Here is a 26,151-nt window from a genome sequence, read left to right as displayed (position 1 = left end):
AATTTATTGTGCAAACAGAAACACTTCAGAGGGCTGTATTCAGAATTCAGGTGGGATAGCATATATAAACCAGGTGTGTTCCAGGCAAACCAGACATATGGTCACACGATGTTTTTATTTTTTAAAGTAAACTTTTTATTGGTATGTAGCATACATTCAGAAAGTCCCTTAGTGTACAGTTTAATGAATTTTTAACCAATGAGGCTACATCAAGAAATAGAACTTTATTAGTCTCCCAGAAGCCTCCCTCCCATCCTCTTCTGGTCACTGCCTCATCTTTGCAAGATAGCCATTCTGACTTTTAACTGAGGAGTTTTGCCTGTTTTTTAACTTATATAGTATTCACTTTTTATGTCTGGTCTCTTTGGCTCCATGTTCTCTTTGAGGACCTCATCCATGTTGTATGTAGTGATCCTTCATTTCATTGTTTTTAAATATTCCATTGTGTGAATACACAATAGCTTTTACACCATACTATTGACAGACACTTGGGTTGTTTTAATTTGGGGCCAATGGGAATAGTGCTCCCGTAAACATACTTGTTGATGAGTCTTTTGGTGAATGTATGTACTCATTTCTGTTGGGTATATAATTAGGAGTAGAATTGTTAAATCATATGATATATAATGTTCAGCCTTAGTAGGTAATACCACTTTTGGCAAGTGTTAAACCTGTCTATACTCCTCTAGCAGTAGGTAAGCTTAACAGTTTCTCTGCATCCTTACCATTATGGTGTATTGTCTGTCTTTTTCATTTTAGCCATATTGGGGACAGTGTAGTGGGATCACGTTGTGATTTTCACTTGATAACTACTGAAGGTGAGCGCCTTTTCATGTGCTACTTGGCCATTTGGATTTTCTTTGGTAATGCCATTTGGGTACGTTCCTTTATGTTTCCCTCAAGTCTTTCCCATTTTTCTATCGGGTTATCTCTTCTCTTTATTGAGTTGTAGTTCATATATTCTGGGTAGTAATCAGTTGTTATTATACATACTGCAGGTATTTTTTCCTACAATTTGTCTTTTCTCCTTATTTTAGTGTTGTGGGGTGAACTTAATTTTAGTGTCCTTCAATTTATCAGTATTTTTCTTTTGTGGTTAGCACTTCTTGTGTCCTATTTGAGAAATGTTTCCCTACCTAAGATCATGGAGGTGTTCCTTGTCATTCTCTAGGCATGTAATTATCTTACTTTCACATTTAAGTGTATAGTCAGTCTATCTAGAGTTCATTTTTGTGTGTAATGTGAGGTCGAAGTGAAGATTCATTTTCTTTCTTTTAAGTTTTTATTTATATTTTTAGTGATGTCTACATGCAACATGGGGTTTGAACTCATGACCCGGAGATCGAGTGTTGCTCGCTTTTCTGACTAAGCCAGTCAGGGACCCCCGAAATTCATTTTCTATCTAGATAGTGAATTGACTGCACTATTCTTTTTTTTTTTTAATTTTTAATATTTTATTTATTTCTGAGAGAGAAACAGCGTGAGTAGGAGAGGGAGAGACAGAATCTGAAACAGGCTCCAGGCTCTGAGCTGGCAGTCAGCACAGAGCCTGACGTGGGGCTCAAACCCACGAACCATGAGATCATGACCTGAGCCGAAGTCAGACGCTTAACCGACTGAGCCACCCAGGCGCCCCATTGACTGCACTATTCTTTGTTCTATACCACATTCTTGCAGCTTTATAATACAGCTTGATATACAGTAATGAAGTTCTCCAACTTTGTTGTTCTTAGTGCTTGTCTTGGCTATTCTTGGCTCTTTGTATTTCCGTAACATTTTAGAATCTTAGTTTCCATCCACGAAAACAGCTTAAATTTTGATCGGGATTGTATTGAATCTAAGGATGGTGAGTTGACATTTTATAAAGCTGTCTTCTAATCCAGGCAAGTAGTAAATCTCTTCATTTATTTAGGTATTGCTTAGTTTCTCTCAGTGTTTTGTAGTTTTCAGAATAGAGGTCTCAAGTATCTTTCAGATTAATTTCTAACTTCTGGTAGTTTAATAAAACAGAATTTATTGAGGTAAAATTTATATAATATAATGAACCATGTTAAAGTGAACAATTTAGTACATTCAGGGTTGCGCAACCACCACTTCCATCTTCCGTCTAGTCCCAAAACATTTCCATCCCTGCAGAATAAAGCTCCTTAAGCAGTTTCTCTCCACTGCCCACTCTCCCCACCCCTCAGCCCCTGCCAACCATCAGGATGCATTCTGTCTCTTTGGATTTACTTATTCTGGATATTTCATATAAATGAAATCCTACAGTATTGATATTTTGTATCTGACTTATTTGACAGTAGTGTGTTATTGAAGCTCATTCCTCTGTTGTAGTGTGTGTCAGGTCTTCATTCCTTTTTACGGCTGAATAGTATTCTGTTGTAGGTATATACCATCATTTGTTTATCCATTCATCTGTTAATGGACATTTTGAGTTGTTTGTACTATTTGGCTATTATGAGCAGTGCTGCTGTAAACATGCATGTACATATACTTGTTCGAGTACCTGTTGGCAGTTTTGGGGCTATATGCCTCGGAATGGAACTGCAAGGCCCTATAGTTCTGTATTTAACTTTTTAAGGTGCCACCAACCTTTCCCACAGCAGCTGAGCCATTTTGCGTTCCCACAAGCAATGTACACAGGTTTTAGTTTCTGTGTCCTCCTCAGTACTTGCTGTTTTCCATAGTGTTTTGGTGTTTGGAATGGTATCATAAGTGGTTTTTTTTTTTTTTTACTTCATTTTCCATATTGCTGATGTATGAAATACGTTTGCTTTTTTCCATGTAAGCCTTGTATTTAGTGACTTTCTTACCTTCATTTAATTCTAATAGTTTATGTGTTTATTGGATTTTCTCTATACATCTGAATTTTGGATTTTCAAATGCTTTCTTATTCTTCTGTTCCTTTTTCATATAGTTTGCTCTTTTATGGATGTAATATTCTTGTGAATGGTTGGAGAATTTCTTTAGAATTTGAATTCTCTTTAAAATTTTTATTGCCTTTGTTTCCTTTGTGGTTGATTTTGTTGCTTTTCATTTTGGTTCTTCTTAATTTTCTTAGGTATTTCTTAAATATCTGGTGATCTTTGGTTATCTGCTCATATTTATGAAGGTGAGGTGGTTGGTTTTAGTGGCTGATACTGCCTGGCTTTCTCTCAGGTTTTTGAGGTCTGTTTTTCTAAAAGAGCTTTTCTGTAAATGAAATTAGTGATGCAGAGTTCTTTGTGAGTTTGTTTTTTAAACTTTTTAACGTTTCTTCATTTTTGAGAGAGACAGAGTGTGAGTGGGGGTGGGGGTGGGGGGCAGAATCTGAAGCAGGCTCCAGGTTCTGAGCTGTCAGCACAGAGCCCAGTGCAGGCGTCAGACCCACAGACTGCAAGATCATGACCAGAGCCAAAGTTGGAAGCTTAACTGACTGATTCACCTAGGCCCCCTTTGTGAATTTGTTTTAAAGGCCAACAGCAGCCAGATAGATAGGTCTAGGACCTAAAATTTATTCTGGGGCTCAAGTGCTTTGAGATTTTTTTTCTTTTGTTGCTTTAGTTTCCTCTCTTGATTATCCACCTCCCTCACTGTTTGTGGATATCTGGAGCAATGTCAGGCTCAGCCCTACTTTTCTTTTGTCCCTAGCACCCATGCCGGATGTTCTTCTCAGCAGATCTGGATACTAAGCCTTGGGAGCTCAAGTTTATACCAGAAGTAAGACTGTCATGAGTGATTCTGCTGTTCTGTGAGCAATCCTTTAATTCCCTTGATTTCCCTTATGACTTTTTTTTTCCATTTCATCTTTTTAAATTTTAGTGACAGAGCGTATGTGCAAGAGGGGAAGAGGGGGAGAGAGAATCTTACGCAGGCTCTACCCTCAGCATGGAGTCGGAACTGAGGGCTCAGTCCCGCTACCCTGGGATCATGACCTGAGCCAAAACCAAAACACTCAACCGATTAAGCTACCCAAGCACCCCTGATTTCCCTATGCTTTAATTCAGTTTCTTCTTTTTTATTTTTAAATGTATTATTGTTATTATTATGTTTATTTATTTATTTGGAGAGAGAGACAGAGTTCAAGTTGGGGAGGGACAGAGAGTGAGGGAGACAGAATCTGAAGCAGGCTCCAGGCTCTGAGCTATCAGCATAGAGCCTGACATGGGGCTCAAACCCACGAGTGTGACATCATGACCTGAGCTGAAGTTGGACGCTCAACCTATTGAGCCACTCAGGTGCTCCTTTAATTCAGTTTCTTGATCCTGGGCTTGGTGTTTTCTATTCAGGGAGTTGGGACATTTCTTGCCTCCATGTAAATCCTTTCCTATGCTTGCTTTGCTTGGGTTGCTATTTCTTCTGCTATGGCTTTTCTGTCAACTTAGTCTTATCTATTTCTTCTAGAAACTCTTTCCTTCTCTCCTTTCTGCTTGTTAATGGGTCTGTTTCTTATCTTTAGATTGTTATGAATTTATTATTATTTTAGTTATGAAAGAACATAAAACGCATGTATCTACTCCCTAGCTTAAAGAAAACATAAATTGAAGTTCCTATTCTCTGATTGTATTGCCCTCCCTGTCATGCATCTATTAATATTATCTTGTGTGTGCATTTCTAAACAATAAAGAGCATTGTTTTGAATGTGTTTGAGCTTTGAATAGTGACATACTGCATGAATCCTTCTGCATCTTGTTTTTTTCCATTCATCATGGTTCTTTTGTTTGTTCATTCTCTTAGTATACTATCTTTTCTGCTGTTTCAGTGGAATTTAGACAAGGAGGATAATTCAGCTCATGTATTTCTTACTATGACTTTTTTAAAAAGGGAGATTTAAGCACCTTTTGGATATATTGTCACTACAGACATGGAAGAGAAGGGACTTGATATTACTTCTTGTTTCAACTGGTAATGATAGGCGAATATGATACCCCGCCATGTTATACAAGCTAGACAATTGAGACTTCCTACTGACCTCTATCTGGTGTTATAAATCCTTTTGGAGACAGCGAAATGGAATTCATTTGTGTGTAGGGTTTAACTGAGGTTTAAATTAAGATTTGGGTTCTTATTGCTGAAAGGATTTTTAGAGGTCATTTAGTACAAACTGAAGTAAAGAAACCCAGGCACAGAGAAGGTGAGTGACTTGTCTGAGGTGATCCAGGGAGAAAATACAGGGATCAGAAGTCAGTTTTGTGGTTCGTTACTCTTTCCACTTTACTACAGTTAACCAGAGGTTGAAGTCCCCTTTTGTTAACATTCAGCTTTAATTTTTGCCCATTTATTTGAATAGCAAGATATTTTTAGCACGTAAGAATTTGTTCTAAAACAATTTAGCACATAAATCTTTGAACTGATGTTTATTTGCTATGTTTTCCTTAGGATCAGAATGGTTTCAATCCCAGAATACTACGAAGGCAAGAATGTCCTCCTCACTGGAGCTACCGGTTTCCTAGGGAAGGTACTTCTGGAAAAGTTGTTGAGGTCTTGTCCTAAGGTGAATTCAGTGTATGTTTTGGTGAGACAGAAAGCTGGACAGACACCCCAAGAGCGAGTAGAAGAAGTTATTAGTGGCAAGGTAAGTATAGAAAGTGAACACTTGGAGGAGAGAAAAGAATGTGTGTTTCTATGTATAATTGCTGTAATCATAAACAGCTCAATTTATCTCTTCAGTATCCTGAAAAAAATTTGTAAGAAAAAATCCTATAGGATGACAATAAAGGGGATATGACTTGTGATCAGTAGGAGAAAGAAAGCTTTCCTCTGTGATGGGCAAAATTGTATAACAAGTTCTAAAATAGCTATATGGTAGATACTTAATGTGTTTTTAGAATATTTGAAACATTATTTGTAATTACTAGGTATTTTAAATAGTATTCAGAATAATAATAATGAAGAGGTAGTTTCTAATTACCCACTGTGCTATGATCACACTTAAAAATTTGTAAGCATTGATCGCTCCCCACAGCAGTATTAGGAAGTGGCAAAGTCACATATTATTCAACAAATAAGAACATGACAGAGGGATAATTTAGGATACGAGAATAGGTCATGCGTTTTGAACCTTTAGAAAAATATTGCTAAGAAAAAAGTGGAAATGAGCTGAAGTAATCTTTCATAATCGTAAGCTTTGATTCTCTCAGAATGTATGAATTTATCTGACATTCATTGATAGTAAGTTTAGTATAGTAGCTATGTAATTTTTTAGTTATTAGGTAGTATTTAGTACCTTTTTAATCACTTAGAATTAGTGTGTTTTAATTCCCTTCCTAACGACTCCCTCTCCTAGTGAGAGGTTACTTATTGTTACTCATTTTTCATATTTCAGAAATCATTTACTGTGCATACTCAGTGCTGGGCACTTGATTTGATGTAGGGGGTTGAAAGGAGGAATAAGTAAGATAGAATCCTTGCCATAATGGAGCCTACAGGTTAGAGTTTTTACAAGGGAAGAAGGGGTATAAAAATATCAAGTGAGACCAAGTAGGAACAGTTACTGAAGTTAATTAATGTCTTGGTTGAGATTGAGGGCCTGGGTAAAATGTCAAAGATTTGAGCATCTCCTCTGGGGCCTTTAGGGCAGTGGATCTAAAGACGTTTCTCCATAATAAGTCTTAATTTGTAAAGAAAAAACATACCTTACACTTAAAGCCTGAAATTTTGTTGAACTTATGTGATTTAGCCTTAAACATATGACCATTATTTCCAGTATAAAGACGCTTTGTCCTCATATATTTGTCTAAATTTTGACTAAAGTAATCCATAAAATTGTGTCATCTTATGTCTTTAATTCCTTCCTGATCTGTCCTGCCACGTAATCCTAGGCCACTCATTCCCCATTATATATCAACACTGCTGGTAAATCAATAAGATGAGTTCTTTTTATGTCAAGTATCAATGAATATACACTTGAAGTTAGTTAGAAACTTAAAGGTAAAGCCTGCTATGATTTTGAAACAGGAGTAAAGAACAGAGGCTAAGAGCATATACTGTAGTGGGAACTGTCTTACAGTACAGTTTCTCAGCTTAAGCACTGTTGACATTTTGGACAGGATAAATCTTCGTTATTGGAAGTCGTCCTGTGCAGTGTAGGGTGATCAGCAGCATTCTTGGCTTCTACCCACTAGATGCCAGAAGCTCCTTCCCCCACACACTCTCAGTCGTGACAACCAAAAATGTCTCCAGACATCACTAGTTGTTCCCTGGGGGTAAAATTTCCCCAAAGTGAGAGCCACTGATGAATGTCTCTGGGAAAAGACACGCCATTAAGATGGTGATGGTTGAATTAAAACAATCAACCACAAAATAAATTCTAGAAAGGGAATAAAGTATATCAAAGCAGGCATTAGTGAACATAGAAAAAGAGGAACTAATTTGGGTACCGGTGAATTAAAAGCACCGGAAGACATAGTATTGAATAAAAAGGTGGTAGAGATGGGAAGACTATCGGGGTTAAGTATAACTTGCGAAGCCGCATGAGCCTGTCTTGGTGGTGGAGATATCTGATATGAAGGGGAGGCAAAGGTCCTTGACAATCTGGAAGAATGAAAAGTGTGAATTCAAGGTGTTAAAAGTACTTTTCTGGTCATTCCTCAGGTTGCTTTTTTTCTGCTTGCCCCTTAAATATTGATATTCTTCTGAGTTCTGTCCTCAGCCTTGATCTCCTCTTACTAGATCCTGTTAGGTGATTAGTCAGCACCTTCTGTTTTATGTGAGACAAACGGTTGTATTTTAAATTAGATTTGGAAAAATCTTCATTTAGTCTGGACCTTGGGTGCTCACCACTCTCTACCTGGGCAATCTTCTGTTCCCAGGGCTACCTGTGTGTGGTTAGTAAAGTCTCTTTGGGTGGCCTGGCTCTTATCTTCCCTGAACTCCAGTCCCACGGAGACTGTTTTCTCTACTAGACCTGTCTTCTGGATGTCACACGGGCACTTTATACCCATCATTTCGAAAACTGAACTTGTATTTCCATAACTGTACTCCTTGCTCTTCCAGTGTTTTCCACCTAATGAATTTATTCACCTCACAAGTGTTGATCATGTCTGCATCTTGCCAGGCGCTTAGCTATTTATGACCTGTGTGCTGAGCACAGTGGATGTGGTCCCTGTCCTTGTGGAGTTCACATTTCCTTACCCCTCACGTTGAGTCACTGGCCAGGTCTTACTGAATTCTTTTCAACTCCCCAAACATAAACGCTCCCTCACTTCCATGTGGTTATACATGCTGCTTTCTCTGCCTGGAACACTGTTCTTCTACTTTATAATCTCTGGTCCTTCCCCAGCTCAATTAGTTATTTCTCCTCTACAGTCCTGTAATATTACCTCTATTTTATTACCTTTAATGCTGTATCTTATATACATTTAGGAAGTGAAAGTGAACATTATATATGCTGTATAGACTTTATTCCCAGACTGAGAATCTCTGCTTAAACTGCAAGTATGGACTTTAAATGAAGTGGAGAGTCAGAGTGTAATAGAGGATTGATACGGAGATGGCATCAGTGTTCTTCTATAAAATATAGGATGAGAATTTAAATTTGACTCAAAACCAAATCTGCCTTTACACTGTAATCATTTTGGGATCTAACTGAATCTTTAGTTAATTTATTCCTTCTGGAATACTTAAATAATATTGAATTTTCAGGTTAGAATCTTCTACATATGATATTTCTCAAGTTTGTCCAAATTCTAATCTGCTTATTTGCTTACCAATTTTTTTTCCTTCAACATATTTAATACCTTTTTTCCCTTAAAAAAATTTGGTCTCAGATTTTAAGTAGACTATGAATAATGGTATTGTACTATAATCTACTGAAATGGAATAAAACCAAAATAAAATGAAGTGAGAAATTAAGATCTGGATTTTAGAAATCTGAATGATCATTTTAAACATTGTCCTGGTGTCTGTACTACTTAAGTCTATTCTGAGGGACAGTATAATCTAGTCAGCAAAGGCGTGGACAGTTCAAATTTAACTCTGCAAACTACCAGCTCTGTGTCAATGGCAAGTTACTTAACCTCTCTATATCTCAGATTCCTCATCTGTAAAATGGGGATAATAATGTGGGATTCATAGGCTGTTTTATATACAGAATGATGGCAATTAAGAATAGCAGTTTTAGGATGAACAGAGTTGAAGTTTTAAGAAAAGCGATCCTTGGTGGGGTGCTAATTAATGGCTTTTAGAAAGTTGAAAAATACTGCCCTAAAATATTTTTCCCCTTGGATAGCTCTTTGACAGATTGCGAGATGAAAATCCAGATTTTAGAGAGAAAGTTATAGCGATCAACAGTGAACTCACCCAACCTAAACTGGCTCTTAGTGAAGAAGATAAAGAGATCATCATAGATTCTATCCATATTATATTCCACTGTGCAGCTACAGTAAGATTTAATGAAAATTTACGGTAAGTAAAGGTATTTATGTGATATTTGAACTTCAGCATAGTTAAAAGATCTATTTGGATTCTTTTTAGTCAAATTGTTTTGAAAGTGATTTGACACTGTTTGCCTTGTGTTAATTGTAGCTTTCAGTAACCTAAAGAAAAGAGTTAGAAGAGTTTTCTCCTTGTTATCGGTTTAAAAACATTGGAGAGCTAGTGTCTGTGTATTAGATCCATGAATTTAAGTGTAGGCAGGAAGTATAGAGTAGAAGATAAAGAAATTACCTTCAGTAGGAGTGTTCATCTTAACAACTGATAGTGTTTGTTTCCTCTTCCCTCCATTTTTTCAGAAGCCTCTACCCCAGTGGCTTTATTTTTCTGCTTCACACATATCCATCTGAAAATTAGAAAAAATTTAGGCTCAGGTTTTGCAGCATAAGATAAAATGGCTTATGAACTTAAGTCATACCTTGTTTTTGATTTAAAATTCGGTAGTAATGTTAGGCACAGGCTACATTGGACATAAGTTTAATCCGAAAAATAATTTAGATTTCTGTCCAGATGCCTATTTCAAGAAAAAAACATTTAAATGTTTACTATTAAAAAAAAAAATCTAACAAATATGCATTTCAAATAATGGTGCTTATTTAAGGATTCTTTTTGATGGTATATTTAAAAATACCATTTTATAATGTTAATCTAATTGTATGGTCAGTTGTATGCCAGTAAAAATGGTGCAGACTTTTTTTTTTAATGTTTTATTTATTTCTGAGAGAGAGAGAGAGACAGACCACATGAGCAGGGGAGGGTCAGAGAGAGAGAGAGGGAGATACAGAATCTGAAACAGGCTCTAGGCTCTGAGCTAGCTGTCAGTACAGAGCCTGACACAGGGCTTGAACCCACGAACCGTGAGATCATGACCTGAGCCGAAATCAGATGCTTAACTGACTGAGCCACCCAGGCACCTCAGTGGTGCAGACTGTTTTAGGTTTCACAATTACTTGAAGGCCTTCTTAGAATGTATTTAAGTTAAATTTTGATTAAAAAGGGTTTTGAGATTTCCCATAAAGTCTTCTATATAGAAGTATAAACCTTAATTGATACTATATATGTATAATGTGATGGTTCAGTGCCAAAGTGTTAAAATATGTTTTGCCTATATTCCAGGTGAGGGCACTATAATAGTCACTTACATTTCTTTAATTGTACTTTATAGTTTTCAGGATATTTTCTCATGCATTATTTTATTCATGCTAATGTTACCACTGTGCTATTGTGAGCAAGTCCATTTTATACTTGAGGAAGCCGAGGCAGCGCTGTATACCGGAAAGGACATGAGCTTTGGAATTATGTACCTTAGATTTAACTCTGACTTTATCTTTTATTATCTAGTGATAATGATTTATTTACTTTTTAGTTGTTTCTGTGCAGCCGTTATGTGTTCAGATTCAAAAGTGACAAAAGAATCGTAGTAGAGCTATGGCAGAATCTCACTTTCCTAAAAGATGTGTACATGTATGTGTATTTAGAAACATCTTTCAATACTTGCCACTTATTTTTGGATAGTGCGATTACAGATAGGTTTTGAGTATTATACAGTCAACCTAACAGATATTTCCCCCCCATAGTTCTAGCTTTCATTATTTTTCATAACCAAAAGAAAATTCACACAGCCTTATGAAACTGTTTTCAAGGAAAAAAGGTATATATTTACTGGATAATTGTGCTGTAGGTCCTTTGAAAGGGGAAATTGATTTGCAGACAGGCAACATTAATTAGGGTGAAACTCCTCAAAGTAACTTTTACGAACCAAACTTTCAGGGAACCTTCTCTCTCTCTCTGTCCTCCTCAAGGTAAATAGGGCTACCATTAACAAAAGGGAAATCTTTTCACTATTCTTTATTTTACTAGCGATCTCATAGTGGAAGGGGAATTTTATAGAGGAATTATAAACTTTTTTGCCTTGTCAAGGCATCTATATTTACTGAGGTAACCATAGTCGTTACATTGAAATGAATATTTTCTGTGAAGCAGTTTCGGTGGATATTAACATGTAAGTGGTAATATCACAACATTAGATTTGGGCCATACATTCTAAAATACTGTAGGTTGGTATGTAATAACTGCTTAAAAAACAGTTACTCTTTATAATCATTTTTTAAGTTGACTCATAAATAAAAAATGTCACAAAGCCTTTATTGCCAGGGCAAAAAATAACCCAGATTTTACTTCCAATATTATACCCAATATTTTGGAAGATATTGTACAGAGATACATTGTACAGAGATCCTGTTTGCAAAGTTCATACAGTCTAATAAGGGAGATAGATTGCTTAAACCATAATATGGTATAGAAAATAAGTTACTGAAAAGCATACATTAAGTGCTGTGAAAATGAGAGGTGGTAGAGCTTATTTATTTTTAGATATGGTGGTTTATAAACCTTGAGGTGGGAAAAAGTGGGTATCAAGATTATGAATTATAAAGAAATACTGACATAAGAAAGATGAGAGAGTGATATTGAGGATAATGAAGGGGGTTTCTTAAATAGTTGATCCTGGGTTTTGGTGCCTTTCAGGTAATAACGAAAGTGAAGGTCGGACAGGGCCTGTGGAGATGAGAGTAAAGGAGTATTAAGAAACTGGTGTGAGATGTCAGAGATGCAGCAATTTGAATATGAGAATATGTGAATATGAACTTACGAATGTGAGAATAGGTGTTGAGAAAGGAGTGGAAGTAAAGATGGATGATAAGAGATCAAGAAGCCATTGAGTCTAAGGGCATCAACTCTCCACTTCAGAATGTATTATGAATCTTAGGAATTCCTGGAAAATGTGTTAAAAATGCAGAATCTTAGACTATACTTGCAAAATTCAGACCCTCTGGTTTGGGATAGTACCCAGGAATCTTAGTTTGTAGCAAGTCCTCTGAGTGGCTTGTTAAGATTGATTAATTGGTCCTTGGACATCTCTGTCTATCTTTATTAAATTAGAAAAAAATCAGCAGTAGTGATGAGATCTCATTTAGGAAGCATTTTCTCATCAGTGGGGAAGGGGAAAAAAGATAACAGAATGGCCTGGGGAGCTTATTTAAAATATAGTTTTCCAGGCTTCAATTCAGACATTACAAAGTGTCTGAGGATGACCATGTCCAATAATCTACATTTTTTCTTTTTTTTTTAATGTTTATTTATTTTGAGAGAAAGTGTGAGTGAGCATGAACAGGGAAGAGAGGGAGGGAGGGAGAGAATCCCAAGCAGGCTCCTTGCTGTCAACACAGAGCCCAGTGTGGGGCGTGATCTCACAGAACCATGACCTGAGCCAAAATCAAGAGTCAGACTCTTAACCCACCGAACCACCCAGGTGCCCCAGTCTACATTTTTATAAGCTGTCAGGTGTCATGGCAAGCATGAGATCTCTGGTGTCAAGTCTTAGAAGTCTTATCAACACAGATTTTGTATCAAGTTTTTTAATGTTTATTTTTGAGAGAAGAGAGAGTACAAGAGGGAAAGGGGCAGAGAGAGACACACACACACAGAATCAGATGCAGGCTTCAGGCTCTGAGCAGTCAGCACAGAGCCTGACGTGGGACTTGAACTCATGAACGATGAGGTTGTGACCTGAGCTGAAGTTGGATGCTTAACAGACTGAGCCACCAAGACACTCCTATTCAAATGTAGGTTTTGAACAGTCCAGAATGTCTGTACAAGACAAATGAACAAGAAAATTTATTGGCAGTTAAAGTTGAGTTCTTTTGGGGCGCCTGGGTGGCTTAGTCGGTTAAGCATCCGACTTTCGCTTGGGTCATGATCTCGCGGTTCGTGGGTTCGAGCCCCGCGTCGGGCTCTGTGCTGACTGCCAGCTCAGAGCCTGGAGCCTGTTTCAGAGTCTGTGACTCCCTCTGTCTCTGACCCTACCCTGCTCATGCTGTCTCTTTCTCTCTCTCCTAGAAATAAAAAATAAATAAATAAAGTTGAGTTCTTTTTTTTTGAAATGGCTTCTATGTCTGCGTTAATGACGGGGATCGTAATTATAAAGATTTGTTCATTTTGCCCCCTCCTCCAAAAGCTAATGTTATTTAAGATGCATTTATGACTCTATATAATCAAACCATGAGAATATTATATATCTTTTTTAGTATTAAATGCTTTCTGATCTAACATGTCAGGGTCTCAGCCTGAAGTTCAATGGAGTAGAAATTGAATGGTGGTAAAATAGAGTGAGATCATTAGCTTTGCAGAGATACTAAAAGTTATTTATGTGACCATAATATGCCTTCAGGTTTGGGCTCTCAGGTACAGTAGTAGTAGGCAGGTACAGAAGTGTTCTCTCTGAAGTTATTCCTTATTTTCAGTGACCCAGAAATTCTGTCACCATCCTCAGGAACCTGTAACAGAATATCCTTTGTGTACTGCTCCCAAAACATCATTCTCCCTAGCTTTATTGTTTTGCAAATGCAAAAGAAAATAGCATATTGCCTTACAGTCTAGTGGACTGTATCTTCTCTGTGAAATGTCTTTTTTGCTGGAAATCCATTTGAGTAGATTTCCCCACCCCCCTCAATTGAAATAAGGAAGAAAAAAGATACAGTCCTGATTGTAAGATCTCAAACCAATTATTTCATAAAAAAAAAAATCCTTCTAGTATGTTTTCATGAATGCCCGGATACTATTAAATTAAAAGAAAAAATAATGCACTGGAGTTTTTCTCTCATGAATTATTTCTTGTTCTTGGTGACCCAGAACTTGTTGTCCCGTCCTCAGGAACCTGTAACAGAATATTCTCTGTACACCTCTTCTAAAACAGTACCGTCCCCATCCCTATTGTTGTACAAAGGCGATAGACATCAAAGCCCTACTTTAGAGTCAAGTGGACCAGATTCTATCAGTGCCCTATCTTGACCTTTTAAAAGAATAATTGGATTCTTTTTCCTTCTTAAATACTGAAAATGTAAGAATTCTGGAAAGTACTTAAAACCATTGATTGTTATTAAACAAAATTCTTTTGTTGTCTGTCTTTGAACGTAAAACATAAATGTAGGATTTCTGATTTAGGGGAACAATTTCCACATTTCTAATTCTTTTCATAGTTTAGTTTTTGTGATGTGATGGTATTCTGCCATGTTGATATACCATAATTTATGTAATGTTCCCTGGGTATAGCAAATTTAGGGAATTTTAATATCTTTCTTTGAAAAATTAGGGTTAGGTCAAGTTTTTCCTCTGAGATAATTTCAGTAGATTAACTAGATTAGTAATTATATCCTTTCTATACTTCCTGCTACTACTTTGTCTTAATCTCTTTTGAATCAGTTCTATCCGTGTAGTCACCAGCAATGTATTACTTTGCCAGTTTTAGCACAGTATTACTGGTATTATATCAACTTTTTTTCCATTCAAATAACAAGCTATACATGTTTAATAGAAAGTTTAATAGAAAGCAAAAATTACCCACCATCTCATTACCTTTAGTAATATTTACTGAATGCTTGTTTCAATACCTATTGAGGAATAATGCTAAATACTTGTAAGCATTTTATTTAATTTTATACAAATCCTAGTAGGTAGACTCCATTATAGTTCCCATTTACAGGTGAGGAAACTGAGGCCTGAGTGCTTGACTGGATGATGCAGGGTCACCCAGTGCCAGGTCAGAATTTGAAGCCAGGTCTTACTCCAGAGTCTTGTTCTTAATCCTGGTTTACTTTCTATAATGTGTGTATTTTAAGAATATTCATGCAGATTTCCCATGTTTTTATAGTTGTCATATAATTATTTTATTTTTTTTATTTTTTAATTTTTTTTGTCATATTATTTTAAATGACTCTTTTCTTTCATTGTGATAAAATACTGACTTTGTTGAAGTTTATTCATTTCATTTGTAGTGAATATTTAGGCTCTGGGAATATTTAGGCTTTTGCTATCACTAGATGATACTTCATTGATTTGTTTTCAACATATTTACTTTTGCATTTGTGAAATTATTTACTTTGAATAAATTTCAAGAACAATAATATATGGATCACTTTTGAATCTTGTGACAAAATGTACCCATTTTATTATAATACCCCTTTGAATTTTTATAAGCTAGTCTTTAAAAGTGTTTGGATTAATTACTACACAGGGAAATAAATGTATTCTTGATTATATAACTTTATGTTTCTGAATTTTCTTTGACTGTTTTACCCTTATTGGTGACTCTGCCTTAGCATTTTAAAATTACTTAACCATTCTGCTTTCTTCTCCTTTGTAATTCCGTGTCCTGAAATGGTATACTTCTAAAAATCAAAGTGCAAGAGAAATCTAACATGACTTCAAAATGTATGTATAAAAGCCATAGACTGAAGTTGTCTGTGTTTATTTCTGGGTTATTTAAAATTTTTAATTTGTACTTTTATTTTTTAAATCCTACTATTAGGTTTAGTTTATAATCAGAAAATCTTTCTTTTTAAAAACAACGGATAGAATGGATGCTCTTTATATTGAAATAAAATACACAAAATCAGACCTAAGGGATCAGTTGTAAAGAAACAAAAATCTCTGTCTTCCTAATGGAAATAAAATTTTTTAGCGGGTGAAATCAGTTAACTTTTGAATTTTTCACTGGGAAAACTTCCCAATTTTTCATTGTCACTTTTTCTTTTATAGAGATGCTGTTCAGTTAAATGTGATTGCTACCCGTCAGCTTATTCTCCTTGCACAACAAATGAAGAATCTGGAAGTATTCATGCATGTATCAACAGCATATGCCTACTGCAATCGAAAGCATATTGATGAAGTAGTCTATCCACCTCCTGTGGATCCCAAGAAACTGATTGATTCTTTAGAGTATGTTTGTTTTAAATTTATACATACTTGCTTTGATCCCAGAACTTTGGAGCCCAAGTTTTATCTATTTATATGTGTCTCTTGGTCTATTTCATTTTCTCTCTCTTTCTCTCCACTTCTGTCTCTCCACCTACATGTATGTATAGATTTATCTCTTTCTTATTCAACAAATTATTACATATCTACTCTGTGCTTCTTATTGTATAGATTTTTGTCTGCACGACTGATGGTGAAGTCAGTGTTGAGCTTGCACTTTTGTCCAGGCATGATGGTTGGAGGAAGGTCTCTGAACAGCTCATCTATGATATTAGGGCCTCTGTTTTCCAGAGAGTTAATCTAGCAACTATAAGAAGTGCCTAAAACCTATGGAGACTAATGACTGCCTGTTCAGTAAGCAAGGTTCTAAATGATTTAAAAAATTACCTTTTTTCCCCCCCAATGGAGTATATCTATAGAGAGGCCTTAAATTATTAGGGAGTTAGTCCCAGTCCTTTAATTGATACTCCTAGTGTTATTGTTTATCATCTTTCTGAGGTCTAGGACCCTATCAGCAATTTCTGTTCGAGAAATATTTGTATTTGATGGAAGTGTATTTGTAAGTGAAGTCTGCATGGCCAAGACTTCATTTGCTTCAGGCTGCACTTTCTCATAAAGTGAACCAAAAACCAAAACGTAGGGTTTTTCCTCTTTAATGGACTAGAATTATAGAAAATACCCGTGTCCATCATATCTAAACATAATTGTTAATCCTCATATAATAGCCCTGTGGGCTTTTTCTTCTTTTTTTTCTAGTCTGTTGCCTTTAGGCCTTTTTTCTTCCTAGAAATCCTATCCACTTTCAGTTATTGTCTCCTGCTTTCTCAAATTATTTTCTTCCTAAGGACACTATAGAGTATTCATTGCTTCTCCAAGTTTTCGCCTAAAATAAACACGATAAGTCTTTTTCTGTAAGGCTTTCCTGCTAATCAATGTGAAGAAGCAGACAGATTATAAGAAAATAAATAAAATAAGAATGGGAGCTTACCTGAACATTCTTATAATTCTCTGGTTTCTGTTTTCTAACTCCATTCCTTAGATGGTTCCAACTGTTCACCTCATGGTCTCTACATGTCAGTAGTCAGAAGTGTTTAATATCTCTGGGAAGAGTTGAGTGCAGAAGTTAATGAAGTTTTTTACTTTTTCTCTTTTTAGTAATTGATATATCCAGGCATCTAAATTTCTGAGAAATAGCTTATAACCTTCTAAATTTGCACCTCCTTTCTTTGTTTACAAAGAAATTTAGCTAACAGTTAATTTTAGAGTAACTCATGGATTGGCTCTCTGAACTCACTCCCAGTGATAAGTCTTCCTGCCTAAGGTCTCCTTGGTTTAGCCAGTTTGTTGTTATTGTTGTTGTTGTTGTTTTTATGTAGCAATTGTTCCATTTTTTAAGACTCCTCCCCACTATGGAATTTTTCCTAAGTTGAGTAGCAACCTCCCTTCAATTTTGTTAGCTTCTTTTTCTTCCACACACAAAAAGTACTTCCACATACAGGAGAAAACTTACCTTAATAATTTCTGTTTTGCGCTTCCTCATCAGTTAGTATGGGTATCTTTTGAATGTGACAGTACACTGAGTGTACAAGTCTCTGTAACATTATAAACGGTAAGGAAGAGTATCTGCAAACAGGTACATACATGCTGAAATTGGAAATGTAGAATTAGAAAGACCATGGATAACACCTAGTATATCACCCTCCTTTTATATATGATCAGAGTGGACCTTTTCTTCAGAGATACTGAGAAAATTAGAGGAATTTTGTGACTTCATAGTAAGTTGCTAGTTGAATTTTTATAGCATGGTTCAATTTATTTTGATCATTTACCTTAGTATTTGTTAGTCTTGCTAGTAAGAATATAACAGTTTTTAGTGCTTGACATGAACTACTTAGATCACTAGATCTTTTATATTAATTGTAAATGTATGTTCATTGCAACTGTTTATAATTAACATATTGTGCTGTATGGTCATTATATACAGGTCTATAATTCCTAACCTGGAATCTAAAGTTTGGAATTTATTTGGACTTCAGAAAGGAAATGTAATCTCTGTGTATTATGTAATATGAAATAACTAGATCTGGGATAGCACCCCTGATCAAACACATATGAAGTATATGAATATTTACCCTAAGTGGTATTTTTTACAAGACCACAAATCAGTTGAGATCAGTTATTGCTACCTACTGTGTTACTTATGAAAGAACTCTAGGTTTTCAGACCTTTCTGGATCTAGAAATTGTATATAAGAGATGTGGACTTGTAGTTGATGTTTAATGAAAGTAGGATTAGCTTCCATTTATTATTTTTTTTAGTAAAAGTTGTCAAATCATTTGAGTCAGAGCAACAGATATGTTTGAATATGCAAAGTTAGTGGTTCTGATTTTGTGGTAAAACATCTGAAAATATTTTTGCATGCAATTTCCTTGTTAACCAGGTGGATGGATGATGGCCTGGTAAATGATATCACACCAAAATTAATAGGAGACAGACCTAATACGTACATATACACGAAAGCACTGGCAGAATATGTTGTACAACAAGAAGGAGCAAAGCTAAATGTGGCAATTGTAAGGCCATCGATTGTTGGTGCCAGTTGGAAAGAACCTTTTCCAGTAAGTTGTTAGAAATCTTTATAAATAATAGAATTGAGAATTATAAATTTCGTCTTTGTATAACAAGAGTTGGCAGTTGTTTGATATAAGAGCAGGTGTTGTTTACTGTGCATGGCTTGCTGTGGCAAAGTTGTTCTCATAGAGACACTTTTATTGGTACTTTTATTTGTAATGTAATGCCACATATATAGAAATGCAGATAACCATTTAAAAAATCTTAACTAAAATTTAAATCAAAGGCTGTGATACCGTCTGGAGTCAAAGCAGACCTTGCCTTACACGTTTTCTTGTGACTGACAAGATACTGGACTCTGGCACATCAACATTGGGTGGCTTTTAAAATTATTTACTGATTAGTTTCCCTTGTGGAGGTGAAGGGAATAGAGCTGAAAATATTCAGGACCTTATTTTATTTCATTTGCTTTTTAGTACCAAAAAGAGGAAAGCCTTCCAAGGTGTCTGTAGGCTTCTCCCTGTATAGCTCAGAAGCTAGGAAAGGTATAAGACATTTCTATGATAATTTGCTGTGGAAAAGCATGACATTATGTATTTGTGAGTCCCTGGGGTAAGAAAAAACAGATATAAACTAACAGATGAATTGATTTAGGAAAAATCTAGGTCTCTATAATGATAGGAAGTATAGTCTCTGTTGCTTTGACAAGTGTTCTCTTTCCCTCTGTTTTATTCTGAGGAGGATTTCCTTTTCTTCCCTAATCTCAGTATGCTGCCTCAGTAAATAGCACAGAGTCAAACTTGTCCAAGTTTAGTTTAGCTAAAATGTTACACAGGTATAGACTCCTTTGTATAAAATTCTCTTTGTAGAGAGTTAATTAATGGAAGAGGAGGTAACTCTGAAAATGACTTCAGGGAAGACTGCTTTTGTTTAGGAAGGAGAGAGATATCCTGGCCTGAATCTAGTCTGTTTTTTAGTTTTTAGAAGAAACCTGCTAAGTATATGTATGGGGTTGTAGATTTCAAATAATAAGTCTCTAGTTTTATAATATTTCTAAGATCACTCTTTTTAATTTCCGTGTTAGGGATGGATTGATAACTTTAATGGACCAAGTGGTCTCTTTATTGCAGTAAGTAAACCTTTTCTGCATATTTTTCTGTTTTCTGTATATCTTATATCTGCACTCTGGCATATATATCTTAAGGTGTTTTTAATTCCAACAAAGGCAGGGAAAGGAATTCTCCGAACAATGCGTGCCTCCAACAATGCCCTCGCAGACCTTGTTCCTGTGGACGTAGTTGTCAACACGAGCCTCGCGGCAGCCTGGTACTCCGGAGTCAATAGGTATATGAGGTGACAGTGGTGCTTGTTAAATATATTAACTGCTATATTTAGCTCAGGGAAAGCAGAGCTAATGACTAATGTTAATTAAGCCTTACCAGTATGTATAAGTATTACCACTTCAAATTGCAAGAACTGGTTTAATTACAGGTAATATAGCAAGTAGTTCATTAGCTATAATTAAGAATTAATGCTAATTTTCATATATTACCTACAGGATGGGACAAGTTCATTTGGGATTAAAAATGAGAAAAACCCCAAACCCTGCCACCCCCTGATGCTTTTTTAATCCAAACTAAAACTTGGTATAAACTCCGTGTATAAAAAATCTGAAACGCTCAGAGAACGGCTTATATATATCAAATATGGCATTCTAGAGCAGCTTGAATCAACTCAGGCCTCTTTTTAAAAGGGAGTAGTTTTTTACAGGTAACTCTTAATATTTTTTTTCCTAATCAATAAACTGCCCTTTACATTTACAGGTAACTCTTAATATTTTTTTTCCTAATCAATAACCTGCCCTTAAGTCTGTATTTTATATCCCAAAAAAGGAGAGATAATGATTATATGTGTATATCATTTCTTGTAAAAGAGAATGCAGTTTGTAATTTTTTTAAACTAGAGCTTCTGAGATGGGAAGGAGATTGGATGAGCTGTAGTCGTTTGTCATTGTTGTTTTTCTTACATTTAAAAACATACTCCTGCTAGTATAAGGAAGACAAATATGAAAAGGAAAAAAATATTGTATTTTTTAATAATAAATATTTTGGTAGGGGAGGGAAAAAGAGTAGTTCTAAATAGTCCTTCAAATACAAAAATTAATCCTTTAAGGTTAATTTTTGAAATAATCAATGTAGGAAAGTTACCCATCATCCTTATTTCTTCCTACTTGAATATTGTATAAAATTTAAATTGAATAAGTCTGGACTCTTTTTATGTTTCATTGCTTTGATCTTTGTCTTTGCAGACCAAGAAACATCATGGTGTATAACTGTACAACAGGCAGCACTAATCCTTTCCACTGGGGTGAAGTTGGTATGATTTTACCTGTGTTTTTGAATGTTAGAATAAATCTTAAAGAACTTCAAATGTTCACTTCGTTTTTATGTTAGAATACACCCATGAGGCGTTAAAGCCCCTGAGTTACCAATTTATTCTTATTTTAATTGCCACCTTAGTCCAGTACTGCCTTGTGATCCTTAGCAGTGCTTCACAAATTAAAAAATATCCAACAGCATATTCCCTCCTTGGCCCACCCTTGTCTGGCCCTTGCTGTTTTTCTGCTGCTGTCTGCAACAACCCACACAGATGCCCATGGCAATGAAACAGGGCTTTTTGCTTGCCTTGTGGGCACTCTCAGGCCTCATGTTGTTTATCCCTAGACAGTATTCCTTCCATCTACAAGAGTTGTCATATCACAGGAGCCAGCTAGCTGCCCCAAGAGTAATGAATTAAGGAGTTAGCAAGAAGGATATGTTTTGCCAGAATATTTTTTATTACATTTGTTAATCTGATTAAATTCACAAATCCACGGAGTATGTATGCTGTGTTGCTTGTTTTAAACTGGGAATAATATAACTTAAGGTCTATTAAAATTGAATCATTGTTTAGTTGTTTATGTTTTCAAATTTAAAGTAAAATATATTTATGGCATTGCTTTAGTTAATAGGTCATATTTTACCTCTCATTGAACAATTTTTGTTACCCACGCAGAACAATTTTGATTTTAAAGTAAATCTTTTTGTCATTTATCCTAGGGTTTTTCTTTGGCATTTTTATTCCAATTTAAAGATTGACCATTAGAGCATATGAGAAAAACAACAATCTAGGGTGATTTTTATTTTATGATAATTATTTAAATAGTGTTCTTCTAAGAATTTTAAAACACTGAAATGAGGTTTTTTGATAATCTCTCATTGTTGTAAAGTTTAGTAAAAATAAAGTTGAACATTATTTTTAAGTGGATATCTCAATATACACTTCTATTAAAGTATTAACATAGACCATAGATTTGATTGTGTTGGTATTGTATTAACTAAATAAATTACAGCAGAAGTTAAATTTGGGTTGTTTTAAGCTTGTTGATGTATGTTAATTTGAGCAACTTAATTATTCATAAGCAAAGGATGATGATTTTCCTTTTCTTTTTTAAGTAAGTACAGTAATAAGAATCTGGAAAGAGGAACAGAAAGAAAGAAGCTATCGTGAGAGGTGAAATATAGAAAGTGACATTGTAAACTGACATAGGTAAAACATTAAAAGGATTTTTAAGAGTGAGTTTTAGCAAAAATTCATTCATCTAATTAAAGTTCATAAATAGTGGCAGTCCTAAAACCACCTGAGCTCAGCAGTCTAATCCCCATATTCTCTTAGCTATTACCGAGAGTAGAAAAGTTTTGTTTTTTAATTGAGCGAACTCTGACATCTTTGGTAAAATATTTTGCTTTGTAAAAACATGATTTTTGTTTTTCAAAACTTCATTACATGGTTATTATCAAAGCTGTTACACAACTTTTCTTCCTCAGAATACCATGTAATTTCCACTTTCAAGAGGAATCCTCTCGAACAGGCCTTCAGACGGCCCAATGTAAATCTAACCTCCAATCACCTTTTATATCATTACTGGATTGCTGTAAGCCATAAGGCCCCAGCATTCCTGTATGATATCTACCTCAGGATGACTGGAAGAAGCCCAAGGTAATGGTGACTGGCTCTGTCTTATCTGTTCCTCTGACTGTTAAACAACCCATGCTTACACTAAAATGCATATGAATTAACTCTGTATTTGTTTATGCTTATGATAAGGCTTAATGGCCTTTTGTGAATGAGAAGACTCTTGAATTTAAGACTTTGTCAGAAAAGCCAAGGTAGTGTTGTCACTCACTCTAATTTATTCTAAAGTTTGGATGGTAAATTATTGTCGTGTGCTGAATTTTAGGTCTAACTTTAGGTATTTTTCTCTAACAAATAACATTCAAAATGCTCTGACGCTTATTTTTCCTACAGGATCTTATCTAAATCATTCCTTCAAGATGAATCCTTTAAACCAAGTATTCAGGCGCCCCAATGTTAAGTTGTATTCCAACAACTTATTGCTTCATTATTGGAAGGGTGTCAGACATACAGTACCTGCATTATTGCTCGATCTTGCACTCAGGTTGACAGGTCAGAAACCGTGGTAAGAAGAATAGCAGTAAATACACCTATGTATTGGTAAGGTGGTGGAAGCTTGCTGGAGAGACAAAAAGTCCACTAGCATGAGCTTTACCTTTAGAATTACTAACCTGAATAATCACAATCACAATCAGGATACTAGGACATTTCTTAGAAATTGAGGATATTTGGGGAGACTGTGGATCTCATCTTATTGGGCCATTGATCCTCCAAAATCCTGTGATAGAGGAAATGTCCAGCATCAAGGTTGTCATTGTTATTATAAGCTGAAATTGAGCCCGTCTCTGCCCCTTAAAAACTTAGAGGTGAGTCTATAGGGGATTAAGGGTAAAATGTTTTGCTCTGAGTAGATTGTGCCGTTTAATATGAAAAAAACCTAGAATGCTTCTAAAAATTTAATTGCTTGAAATATCTCAGCTGCCCATTCAGCTTATAATATGGTAATTACAGTTTTTGACTAATTTTCCAGGTTGAGAATGTCATAGTTTAAAGCAAAAGTTAACAAATGAAAAACTTTTCTATTTTCTTATGGTTGTTATATAGCCTTGCTTTCTTCTTTTCTTTCTAATTGAAACCCCACAGACTTAAAGTCCTCCCCTCCCACTGTCTTTACCAGAATTATAGGGAAATGTACCACAAATATATTTATTTTTTTTTTTAACTACATTGGTGTTACAGTGGAGCCTTTGATTGGAGAGTTCAGGATTTGAGTATTTATGTATAAAGAAGATGCTGATTCCAGAACTTCTGTCAACTGTTCAAAAAATAAAAGTGAGGTATCTGCCAGTTATAGTGTATCAGGATCTGAGTCACTTGTAGGGCTTTTCTGTGGATTCAGTTGTCCGTTCCATTCCTAACCCAATATGTTAAATATTGAGATATGTGAGAGGTGTTGAACGACTTTAGACTAGGTAAAGAAATACTTAATGGAAAAAAGATCCAAAGTACATCAAAATTATTTCCAAGTTTTTCTAGAATGGTCTGCGAAATACCGTATTTGTGAATGGCATCATTCTTTCATGGCTAAAAAGCAAATGCAAATTTATGAGTGATGGCATTACCTGCTTTCTTGATATTAATAAGGTTATTGCACATTAGAGCAGAAAAGTCAAAACCAGGTCCAAAAAAGTAAAACGGTAAATATCTCACAAAACCTGCCTGATAAAGTAAAAGGGTCTTATGGTAGGTGATAACAAATCATCTCAAACTTGGTGGCTTAGACCAGCAGAAGTTATTTTATCATTTCTTTCAATTCATTATTTGTTTCAGGGTCAGGAATTCAGGAGGGAATCCGCTGGACAGTTTTGGCTGCGGAGACTTTCACAGGATTGTCAGAGTCAGATGGGGCTGAAGGGGGTGGGCAGCGGAGTACCTTTTATCACTGTGTCTTCATAAAGTGGCAGGATCTCTTCCTGTAGTGTCTTCTCAAGGACTAGTGGTAGCTTTCGGGGAAATGGACTGCTTACCTGCTGACCAAAGGCTTCAAGGAGAAGCATTCCAGCAGGCAGGCGGAAGAGCCGTGTGCTTCTGACCTATCTACAGAAATCACACAGCACTACTACCACCTCATTCTTTCAGTCACAAGCCAGTCACATGTCCTCCGAGAGTCAAGGAGAGGGAATGTAGAGAATGTTCAAGATCATGTAAAATTGAGCAAGTGAGTTGAAAGGTATTGTTGAAGCCATTTTGGAAAGTGCAATTGGCTATGGTCAGCCTCCTGGCCACACCAGTTCATATTCCTTCTCGTAGAGGATATGCTTACTTCTTCCTCCCACGAAGACCTTCCTGGCATCAGCTTGAAGCCACTGTTGGGTCAGTGGAATTTGGCACAATTGCAGATGAGGCTCTTTAGGAGTGGTTTTGCAGGTATAGTTCCTCAAGTATTGGGCTGAAAACCTGTGAATGAAAGTGGTAAGTTACCTGCTGCCCACACCCCAACATGGACAAGCATAGGAAAATGCTGGACAAGCATAGGAAAATGCTGGACAAGCATAGGAAAATGACTGGACAAATTTGTGCAATTACTGGTCTGTAACAGTTTTGAATTCCAGCTAGACTTGTTTGATGGTTTCGTAATTAGGGTTCAGTCCTACTCTCTCGTTGTTCTCTGAGGCTCTTGGCTCTGCCCTCTGAATCATCCTTTTTTTTCATAAAAAAAAGTCCTGTGTTTGCCACTGAATCATCATCTTACCCTACTTCCTGCCCATAAAAGGTTGTGAGTCCCTAGGGCTGGGATCAGCAGACTTTTTCTGTAAAGGGCCAAGCAGTTTCTGTTGCTGTTACTCACTTCTGCAAGTAGCAGTTGCAAGTAGCTCCCAGCTTGCAGCTGCTCAATTCTGCAGCCATAAACAATATGTAAATGAATAAGCATCAGTATATTCCAATAAAACTTTATTTATAAATACAGGTGGCTTTGGCCCCTAAGCTCTGGTTTGCTGGCCCTTGATCTAGAGGCCTCTTTTCACTTAGTACGGTGTCCGTCCCTTTAAGTGTAAACCAATATGATTCTTTTTCAAACTGTGCAGGTTTCCGATATATCTAATTTTAAAGCAGTCTACTCCATTAGATCGAAGCCATCCCCACAGATCCGTTTGGGACATGCCTTTTTCTATCTTGGGTTCCTTATGAGGCTGCTATGGAACAACACTCAGATTCTGCCTCTTCAACAGTGGAGTTTCTATGAGACATGTCTTTAAAATTTGGAGTGAGTTTTTATTTATCTGAAAGGTTTTGTGAGGTACTATTTTAGGTCTTTCTAAGATCTTAACAAAGAATCTTATGTCTGCTTTATGGATTTGATCAATGGTCAGAAGCCTTTTTTTTTTTTTTTTTTTTTTTTTTTGG

At 35.9% G+C, this 26,151-nt stretch overlaps 1 protein-coding gene across 7 annotated transcripts in view; it reads left to right on the top strand.

The window, feature by feature from the left end:
* Nucleotides 1-26,151, top strand: part of FAR1 (fatty acyl-CoA reductase 1) — an 84,257-nt gene that overhangs the window by 38,065 nt on the left and 20,041 nt on the right. Inside the window, exons 2-10 of one of the 7 annotated variants that reach the window (XM_077761158.1) lie at nt 3,631-3,730; nt 5,359-5,554; nt 9,209-9,384; nt 16,006-16,185; nt 18,662-18,839; nt 19,877-19,921; nt 20,018-20,145; nt 21,101-21,168; nt 23,140-23,311. In XM_077761158.1, the coding sequence (XP_077617284.1) occupies nt 3,711-3,730; nt 5,359-5,554; nt 9,209-9,384; nt 16,006-16,185; nt 18,662-18,839; nt 19,877-19,921; nt 20,018-20,145; nt 21,101-21,168; nt 23,140-23,311 (1,163 nt within the window). In that variant the 5' untranslated portion in view covers nt 3,631-3,710. Of the gene's footprint in view, nt 1-3,630; nt 3,731-5,358; nt 5,555-9,208; nt 9,385-16,005; nt 16,186-18,661; nt 18,840-19,876; nt 19,922-20,017; nt 20,146-21,100; nt 21,169-22,658; nt 22,831-23,139; nt 23,312-26,151 lie in introns of all 7 variants that reach the window. The other 6 variants (XM_077761162.1, XM_077761164.1, XM_077761160.1 and 3 more) reach the window with 6 other exon arrangements.

This window comes from Crocuta crocuta, unplaced genomic scaffold (genome assembly GCF_008692635.1).
Source record: "Crocuta crocuta isolate KB4526 unplaced genomic scaffold, BGI_CrCroc_1.0 scaffold233, whole genome shotgun sequence".
NCBI classification, from domain to species: Eukaryota; Metazoa; Chordata; class Mammalia; order Carnivora; family Hyaenidae; genus Crocuta; species Crocuta crocuta.
This window is presented reverse-complemented; position numbering and strand designations above follow the sequence as displayed.